At 29.3% G+C, this 10518-nt stretch overlaps 1 protein-coding gene across 1 annotated transcript; it reads left to right on the top strand.

Annotated features, from left to right (window-relative positions):
• Positions 1 to 5383: 5383 nt before the first annotated feature.
• LOC18051974 (subtilisin-like protease SBT1.7) lies at positions 5384 to 7627 on the top strand. Its single transcript, XM_006446884.2, has one exon. The coding sequence runs from the start codon at positions 5384 to 5386 to the stop codon at positions 7625 to 7627; it is 2244 nt and encodes a 747-aa protein (XP_006446947.2).
• Positions 7628 to 10518: the final 2891 nt, after the last annotated feature.

Below are 10518 nucleotides of genomic sequence, written 5' to 3'. Positions count from 1 at the left end.
GATCTCAAAACTTACAGATCTCTCATGGAAGATTAATCAAGCGAACAAGATGATGATGGTAGATACTTTTACAACAATCTAAATAATGTTGCAGCCTACAATATTGACAACATGCTAGAATCGTGACACAGCAGTGGCTCATTCTTCAATTAGTCACCCTTCACTCATTATTTTTCTAAAGTACAACTTTAAAAAAAGAAAAGTTGTGGTGACTATTTTATCGACACTCATTATTCTATTGACACTCACTTTTTCTACATGAACATAAAGACAACATCTTTTTCTTAGTAGATGCCATACTCCTCACAATTTGGTTTGTACACGTAGAAAACAGAAGATAGAAAACAATAGAAGATAAGGATAGAAGGCTTTGAAGAAATCTATAAATAAAGAGAGTTTTATTTTGCTTATATTATCAAAAAATACTCATTAGAACATAAGATTAGAAAAATCATCTTGTAACAAAACTCAATTTGTAAAAGCTCTAGGGCTCTTGTTCAATTTTTCACTATTTTTATAAGTCATTATAAGCAAGCCAGTTTATTCAGCATAATGTGTTATAGCTAACTTATTTTGTTCTTCTATAACAGAGAAACCTAGTCTTTTGTAAGCCTCCATGTGTTTATGAACAAACAAGTTTTTGTGTTACAAAACTTTTATTATGAATCAAATATCTTTTTATTTGCTTGATAATACTGTAAATAATAAAACCAAAATCTATAGAAAAACTTAGGTTTCTAGAAAAATTCAAAATCTTCAAAAAAGGACCTTTGAATGCCATGTTTTACTCCTAAAGTACCATTTTACTTGAAGGATAAGTGTTTTAGGAAAAAGAAGGAGGCTTTGTGCTCGATTTCCATGTGCCTAAAAGGAAGAAGCTTTTTTTTCGTGGAAAAAACTTAGGTTTTATTGAAAACTTTGATTTAACACTTTGAACTCTTGGAAAACAATTTTAAGAAATTTTCAAAACGGATATGATTTTGGTTAGCATTTGTGTCAAGAAAATTTTACCCAACCAATCTTACAAAAGTCGGGAGTACCTAGTAGAGAAGAACAACTATTTATCAGATTTTTTAATTAAAAATTGAGCTTGCATGCCATTAGATAATGATAATTGTTTTACTTTATAACATTGTTCACCCCCAAGGGCGTGGTCGGGTTGGTTGCAGTGAAGCTGTAATCTTTACCAAAACCCGGGTTAGATTTTTGGGGGTGGTAAAGGGGGTAAAAACTGTATTTGGGCTTGCCCATCCCCCTTACCTTTAAAAAAAAAACTTTACAACATTATTCTATTAAAACATTTAGTGATTACATTAAAAAAGTAGATAATTTAGGAAGACTAGCGATAATAGGGACTCATATAGATTATAATATTAAACTAAGAATTATTGCTGATAGAAGATTAGTAGTATTTAATGAAGGATATAATATAGGAAATGATATAGAAAACAACAATTCTCAATGATTAATTTAGAAGAAGTTATAATTAATAATATAATAAATAGTAATATGAGGTAAAACGATAGTAATATATTACTGAATTTTTTTACCTTTCAATTTCAAAGTATAGATTTGTTTAGTGGCCGTGGGGTATAATATCTTGGGCACTGTTAGTTGGACCCTTGTCTGTTATTAACTCTAAATATAAGTTCATTATTCATCCATTATGGTTTTGAATAATCAATACCCTCACACTACGGACTTGACTTATTTTGAATGCAAAATGTTTATTTAATTGTTTGATTTGCAAGTAAACAAACAGGAATTAAATGAAAATTACCCAAAATCTAATTGTATCTTCTTCTGATCAAATCTATATATATATATATATAAAGCTGAGACTTGAGGAGGTGATGTGGCATCACCATTTCTCATCATCTCCTATTCTCTATTATCTAATAAATTGGTTGAAATTAAAAAATAATTACATTACAAAATATTAAAATAGAAAATAATTATTAGATTATAAATGATTACATGTCTTTTCCTCTTTCTATTTAAATTCAACAATATGTAACCATTAATAATAATTAATTATAAGTCTTGAAACATTCATTTATTTTATTATGCCAACAATTAAATTTTAGTGGCTTAAAATACATCAATTAATTAATATTAATATATGAAGAAAGGTTCATTCATCTTCCCTCAACAATGCCATTAGAGTCTAATTTTAATGTCATAATCCCATATTTAATTATTCAATCTTTTGTTTAGTGCATTTTGGCTTCTTCAAACTCCATAAACATTAAATATTTAAGATTTATGGCATCATTATTTCTCATCTTTTTATATTCTCTATTATCTAATATATTGGTTGAGATTAAAAAATAATTACATTACAAAATATTAAAAATCTATATCTATCTATCTATCTATATATATATATATCACTACTAGAAAAATAGTCTTTACTGACACTTGTCTTGTGACACTTTATTAATAAGTATCAGTAATTACATGTGATTGGGGCATTTTCCGTGTTTAACAGATAAGTATCACAAATTTCTAATACTATAGCGTCTGTAAATTAAGTATCAGAGATATATGATATTAAGGCATCAGTAATTAAAATAATAAAATTTTAATTTTGTCTCCACTAGAGTCGAACCGCAGACTTTTAATATATTCTACCTTATTTCTAATCAAATGAGCTATAACATTCTTATTCTCTAATTTTTCTTTAAGATAATTGAGTTGATCTGTTCATATCTTATGAATAGTTTTGTTTTTGAGCAAAATATGTTTATTTCTATTAACTTTTGTCTCTGTATTGCTTGTTAATTTATTTTACAAGTGTTGGAATTTGGCAACCAATTTCTTTTCCTTTTTCTTTTATTTGTTTGCAGATATGACTAATATGTTTAAAGTGTTTCTTCTTTAACTTATATCCCTAACCCATCAAATTCATCGAATGAAGAAGCTGTCCGTGAATGAAGAAGTTGTCCGTGATAATGCATGATCGCAATACTTATGTTCATGGAGTGAATAATAATAATCCTTCTAAATTTAGCTTTTAGATTTGGTAAATTTAGCCCTTAAATTTAGCTACGAGTAGAAGGAATTTGATTGGATAATAACAGTTAAGATTATTCAATTATAAGAATAAGATGTTTTGTAATAAGACGTCTTGTGTATTGAAGTATTTGGTTGTGTAATATATATTGATAATATTAAAATGTTATAAAAGGTTTTGCAATATAAATTGATTTTTGTTCTTATTTCTCACAGCCTTTTAATTCTATCAACAAATCAATGGGCAACGTCATTTTATATAATTATTTTTTAAAATAATAAATAAAGTAGTGATACTATAGTAACAGTAATCACAAATACCAATATAGTATTGTAATATTTTGATACCATGGTGTTATGATTTTAGTGATACTATAGTAATAGTAATCATTGACACCACTTACAAGTGTCACTATTTTTTTGATTGCCAGATTATTGACACAATTAGCAAGTGTCACTAAAAGTAATTATTGACACTATTCTAATGTCAGTAAAGACCATTTTTCTAGTAGTGTATATATATATAAAGTTGGGACTATAGGAGGTGATGTGGCATCACTATTTCTCATCTTCTTGTATTATCTATTATCTAATAAATTGGTTGATATTAAAAAAATAATTACATTACAAAATATTAAAGATAAAAAATAATTATTAGATTATAAAAGATTATATGTCTCTTCCTCTTTCTATTTAAATTCAATAATATGTAACCATTAATAATAATTAATTATAAGTCTTCAAACATTAATTTATTTTATTATGTCAACAATTAAACTTCAGTAGCTTAAATATATCAATTAATTAATATAGGAAGGAATGTTCCTTCATCTTCCCTTAATAATGCCATTAGGGTCTAATTTTAATGCTATAATCTCATATTTAATTATGCAACCTTTTGTTTAGTGCCTTTTGGCTTCTTCAAACTCTATAAATATTAAGTAGTTAAGATTTGTGGCATTATTATTTCTCATCTTTTTATATTCTCTATAATCTAATATATTGGTTGAGATTAAAAAATAATTACATTACAAAATATTAAAAATAGAAAATAATTAGTAGATTATAAAAGATTACATGTCTCTTCTTCTTTCTATTTAAATTCAACAGTATGTAACCATTAATAATAAATTAATTATAGTTTTGAAACATTCATTTATTTTATTAAGCCAACAACTAAACTTTAGTGGTTTAAAATACATCAACTAATTAATATAGGAAGGAAGGTTCTTTCATCTTCCCTCACCAATACCACTAGGACCTAATTTTAATGTCATAATTTCATATTTAATTATGCAACCTTTTATTTAGTGTCTTTTGGCTTCTTCAAACTATATAAATATTAAGTATTTAAGATTTGTTATGTTTGGGTTTTTTTTATTATTTAACCAACATACTCTTTATAAATATTCTTGTGTTTTTATTTTTTGACTTATTTAAATTTTTTGTAGTGTGTGCTTCATGGAGTATTCTTTTCTTCATAAGTTAAACAAGGATAAAGATAGTTGGATGATAAGGGTTAGGCTTTGTAAAATGTGGGAGTCTGTTAATACCAAGAAGAATGGAGAGTTGATTAGTGTGAACATAATTATTATTGATGAAAATGTTGTGTACACTTAACTATACACATTAATATATATTTTTAAAGTTAACAAAAAAATAATTCACTTTCATAAATAACATTAATTTTATAAGGATGCGTCATCTTTAAAAAAAAATCAATTTATATTTTTTATCAGTTTTATTAAGTGTAAAGTAATAAAAAAAATAATACTAAATTCTTTTTTTAATGCCGCATGAAGTGCGGTTCTATTTTCTAGTTTAATTCATAAACGAAATGACTGCTTTTGACGGAACTGATTAACAATTTTGATTTTATATTTTTTGTGACATAAATAAATAGATGCACGCATGCTTGGAAGCACGTGGTCTTAATGAACTAATTCGGTACGTTTTTAACCAATTAAAGTAAGGTCTAATTTTAGTGGTAACAAGTGGTTTTTCTAAGGTTATGATAGTTTCAACGACTGTATGAGTTATTAATTATTAAAAGAAAAATATGCCAGAAACCCAACATATGATATTTTCTTTATTAATTGGTTAACAAATAAACTGTTAGTGAACCTTAGTCTCTCCAAATTTAGTTTAACATAAGATCATATATATATATTTTGCTAATCGTTATGAACTAGTTCCAGCTATTATATCTCCATTTACAACCGTGTACTAGCTTCTTGTTAATCCTTCGTACTTATCGCTTCCTGCATTGCACTATATATATGTGTATGTGCATGGGATTGATGCATCAACTCATCAAACATTATTAACATTTTTCGACTCTTGGTTTATTGAGATCAGGAGTGGTAAAATGTTAAACATGGCTTCCATTCTAATTAGTCTCATTTATATTATCAGTCTCTCCCCAGCAATTGCCGGGATCAGCAATGTCGAAAGTGATATAGATGACTTACAAACGTACATGGTTTACGTGCAAAAGCCAAAGCATGGTAATTTTTCGAAGGAAATAGATTTAGAAAGCTGGTACCATTCGTTCTTGCCGGCTACCATCTCATCAAACTCCACCGATGATGATCGTCAATCACGAATGGTGCATTGCTATAGGCATGTGATTTCGGGTTTTGCCGCGAGGCTCACAGCAGAGGAAGTGAAGGCCATGGAAACAAAGAATGGGTTCATATCAGCCCATGTTGAAAATACATTGCGGCTGCATACAACCCACACTCCCAACTTCTTGGGTTTGCATCAGAATTCAGGATTTTGGAAGGATTCAAATCTCGGAAAAGGGGTAATTATTGGAGTTTTAGACTCGGGAATAACGCCTACTCATCCTTCATTTAGCGATAAAGACATGCCTCCACCACCAGCAAAGTGGAGAGGGAAATGTGAATTTGCAGGAGGGGCGGGTTGTAACAATAAGATAATTGGGGCAAGAAATTTTTATAACCTAAGTTTGCCACCTATTGATGACGGAGGGCATGGAACCCATACGTCAAGCACGGCCGCTGGGACTTTCGTAAATGGTGCAAATAGACTTGGTGAGGCAAACGGCACCGCAGTAGGCATGGCGCCTTTAGCTCACTTGGCAATGTACAAAGCTTGTGATGACTACGCTGATAAATGTCCTGAGAGTTCAGTTAGTGCAGCACTTGACGCTGCTATTGAAGACGGTGTTGATGTGCTTTCTCTTTCGATTGGTCTTGGTCCAGATCAACATAAAGAATTCCATGCTAACGCAATTGCGATCGCAACTTTCAAAGCTGTTAAAAAAGGCATTTTCATAAGTATTTCGGCAGGAAATTGGGGCCCAAAACCTTTTTCTGTAGTTAATGACGCCCCGTGGATGCTTACTGTGGGAGCAAGCACTACTGACAGAAGCATAGTTACATCGGTACAGCTCGGAAACCAAGAAACCTATGACGGTGAATCACTTTTGCAAGGGACAGGTATCCCTTCTGAGCAATTGCCTCTTGTTTATCCTGTCACGAAGAATGCTTCGGCAACAACAAATTGCCCACCAGAAACTCTGAAAAGTATTGATGTCAAAGGCAAAGTAGTATTATGTCAATTAAGTGCCGATCCTCAGGATGTCTTGGATGCTGGTGGCGCTGCCATGATTCTAATGAATAACGAACTTATTGGTGACAGTATTGTAGCTGGAAGCACTGTACTTCCACACGCGCGTGTGAGTTATACAGTGGGGGAGAGCATAAAAGCCTACATAAATTCAACATCGTCACCGACTGCTGCATTGGTGGTGAAAGGAACTGTGATTGGCGAAAAATCTGCTCCTGCGATTGTCGCTTTTTCCTCAAGAGGACCCAGCACAGTAAGCCCTGGAATCTTGAAGCCTGACGTTGTTGGACCTGGAGTAAACATTATAGCTGCTTGGCGAACAGCTGTTGAACCCATAACAAATACAGAATACATATTTGACATAATTTCAGGCACATCAATGTCCTGCCCGCATCTTAGTGGTATTGCAGCTTTGCTCAAAAGTGCTCATCCTGATTGGTCACCCGCCGCTATCAAATCTGCCATCATGACTACTGCTGATACGATAAACCTTGAAGGCAAGCCAATTCTTGATCGCAATCATCTTCCAGCTGATCTGTTTGCAGTTGGTGCAGGCCACGTTAACCCCTCAAAAGCAAATGATCCTGGACTTATTTATGACATCCAGCCCAATGATTACATTCCTTATTTATGTGGTTTAAATTACACGGACCAACAGGTACAAGGCATTGTGGGTGGTGATGTGCAATGCTCAAAAGTGCAAAGCATAGCTGAAGCAGAGCTAAATTATCCTTCATTTTCTATCAGATTGGGGTCTGCTCGTCAGACATATAATAGAACAGTAACAAATGTTGGACCCGCTAATTCATCGTACACCAGTCAGATTGTTGCCCCTGAAGGAGTAGAGATTACCATACAACCGAGTAAGATATCTTTTACGGGGAAAAACCAAAAGGTGACCTATTCTGTGACATTCACGAGAACAAAGAATATTGGTGCATCTTCAGCCCAAGCAAATTTGAGCTGGATTTTTGGTCAGTATATTGTGAAGAGTCCTATCGCTATCAGCTTCATATGACGAATACAGAGAATAACAGCATATATAGGTGATTTGTTATGAAATCACATACGTAAAACACTTTGAATAATAAGGCAAATTAGCTTTGTGAGACGTGATTGTGGAGCATTAACCTCATTATTATTTCATAGTTTATTTTTTTGTTGATATGACAAGCAAAATTGTTTATCAAATGATCAAAGATATTGTAAAAATTCTTTCATAAATTATAAAATTATTGACATATTGTTTTCCAGGAGATGTTTAGTACTTTTTTTATTTTTTTCTTCAAGAATTTGATCGTTAAATGTGATAACTATGGTGGGAAAATACATTGATACCCTTTAGTGGTCAATTATTAAGGAAATAAAAAATGAAGATCAAAGTTTTGTATCTATAATGGATAAAAATGATGTTTGTTTGTGTGAGTGATTATTTGGCAACATGCAAAATTAAACATGAGGAAATATGAATAGAATTAAAAAGAAAATTTTTTCTTAATGACGCAAGTCATTTAATATTGAAGAATTTACTCTTTTGTATTTCATATTTGTATTAAATTAAATTTTAATTACTTTGTTGTCTTCAATGGGCTCACACGATGATAGACCAAAAAAATTACAAGAAAAAAAATGGAGACAAAAATGATTTGATAGCACTTTCATTAATCAAATGTTGATATAAATTTCTAAATTTATTTCAAGTTTGAAACCATTTGACATGCCTCCATTAAAAAAAATCAACTAATTTTCTTTTTTTTTAGACTTAAATCCATTTGAAAGCACTTATATTCAATCAAATATTGAAGTCAATTTTTAGAATTTACATCAATTTTGAAGTTACCTAAAAGAAATTATATTTAATGAAAAATTATTTGAATTTTTCATAATTTACTTTAAACTAAACGCCATTTGAAAGCACATGTATGTATTTAGCCATATATTCAACCCAATTTCTAGAATTTGTATTAAATTTTATTAAGTTATAAAATTTCCCTTGATGGTAACGATCAAAAAAATTAAACATTTGGTCTGGGGGGTTGTGTTAATTTGGACATAAAGTCATTGATGGGTTGGAGATAGTTGAGGATAGATCAAAGAAAATCACCCATTGTTGAAAGACATGGATATTTCCACCACATCTCCATAAGATAGTTATAATAAGTTTACATTATTTTACATAACTATGAAATAACAATAAGTCTGAAAAATTAGTTAATTGAATCATTCTTATAATATTTTTCTATTTAAGTCTTTTAATAATCTTTGAACATTTAAGGCTCCTTTAAAATAAGTTTAATTTGACTATTTTATATAATATAAGATAAACAAATTACCTCAAAAAACATGAACTATTATTATAACTAATAGTTTGGGCATTTAGTTTTAGATTTTTATAATCTAATATGTTTTAAATAAAATTTAATAATTTCTAGTACCCAATATGCCATAAATACATTCTTTTGTTTAGTTGTACATATCCATCATTTAGGATTTTTTGATATTTTTATCTTTTGAGGATAAAATAATCACATTAAATTTATGTTAAAGTAACCTTAGTAGTCAAATATTAAAACAAATGTAATCACAAAAAAATAATAATAATAATGAAGATAGATTTAATTGATTAATTCTCCAATTCTTTATTTTTTTTTCAAAAGTAATTTGAACTTATTGTATTAATTTTTTAAAAGTAGGGTGAATTTACAAAAATTATAAGATATAAGTATCACTACCTGTTCTTGAAATGATGTTGTCTTAATAGTTAATCTGCACCTCACTTGTCATATAATTCATATTATGTCTATTAAAAAACTTGAAGATACTTACCCCCTACAATTTTTTTCTGCTCATCCCTCTTTCAAGAAATAATTACAGTAAAGTGCATATTATTTTTTAAAAAAATCAAATGAAGAGGAAGTTTGAAGACTTAATCAAAATAAAATTAAACATATAGGCTATCATATGCAAAAGCTCATGTTTTTTTTGGGTAGTTTGGTCATTTTATGTTATAAGTGTAAATAGTCAAATAAAATTTGGATAGGGTTATTTGAATCCATTAATTTCCACTCTAGACACTTTTTCTAATTAAAATTTTTATTATCTAAATTGTTTTTAAAAAAATTACTTAACTAACCCATTATTCTCTTTCTCATCTCAATTTCACAAATTCTCATTAATTCATTTAGATATATTCTTTTAACTACAAATAATTAGATTCACAAATTAAGAGGAACAAAACCCACTATTTAAAATTGAACATCAATAATATTTTTATTAGCCATGATAGTTAATAAATATGAAGAAATTAATTTTTAGGGTCATTTTATTATGCCGTGATTAAAGTTACAGCTTCAATACGTACTTAAATATAAATTATGTAAACAAAACATAAATTTTGGAAATGAAGCAAAAGACTGTAAAGAAAAGGTAAAATAAGTAAATTACTATAAAATTGATAAGAAAAATAAAAAAAATTAAAAAGAGAGTAAAATTGAGTGTTTAGTTTACACAATATGAGAGTGAAGGGGAGAATATGTAATTTTAAGGTGGAGAGAAAAAGAGATTAGATAAGGATAATTTTGAAATCTTTAAATTTTCAATTTTTAATAACAAATTTATTTTTTAAAATGGGTGTAGAGAGGAATTCGGTGGGTTTAAATAACCTTACCCTTAAAATTTTTCTTAAAGAAATCTTAATAGTAAAAGACGGTCAAAAAACCTATATACACATATAAGAAAGATTTAATTGATTAAAGATGGCCGTACTTGAACACAAAAAAAAAAAAAAATCCTCAAACCTAATTATTCAAAAACCCCATTTTCTAAATTTAAAATTTAAAATTTCACTTTCTGCTCCTCCAATAGTGCAGAAAGTACTTCAATCTTGTATCTTTGAATAATATTTGTTCT

Source organism: Citrus clementina, unplaced genomic scaffold, assembly GCF_000493195.1.
Source record: "Citrus clementina cultivar Clemenules unplaced genomic scaffold, Citrus_clementina_v1.0 scaffold_2, whole genome shotgun sequence".
NCBI classification, from domain to species: Eukaryota; Viridiplantae; Streptophyta; class Magnoliopsida; order Sapindales; family Rutaceae; genus Citrus; species Citrus x clementina.
This window is presented reverse-complemented; position numbering and strand designations above follow the sequence as displayed.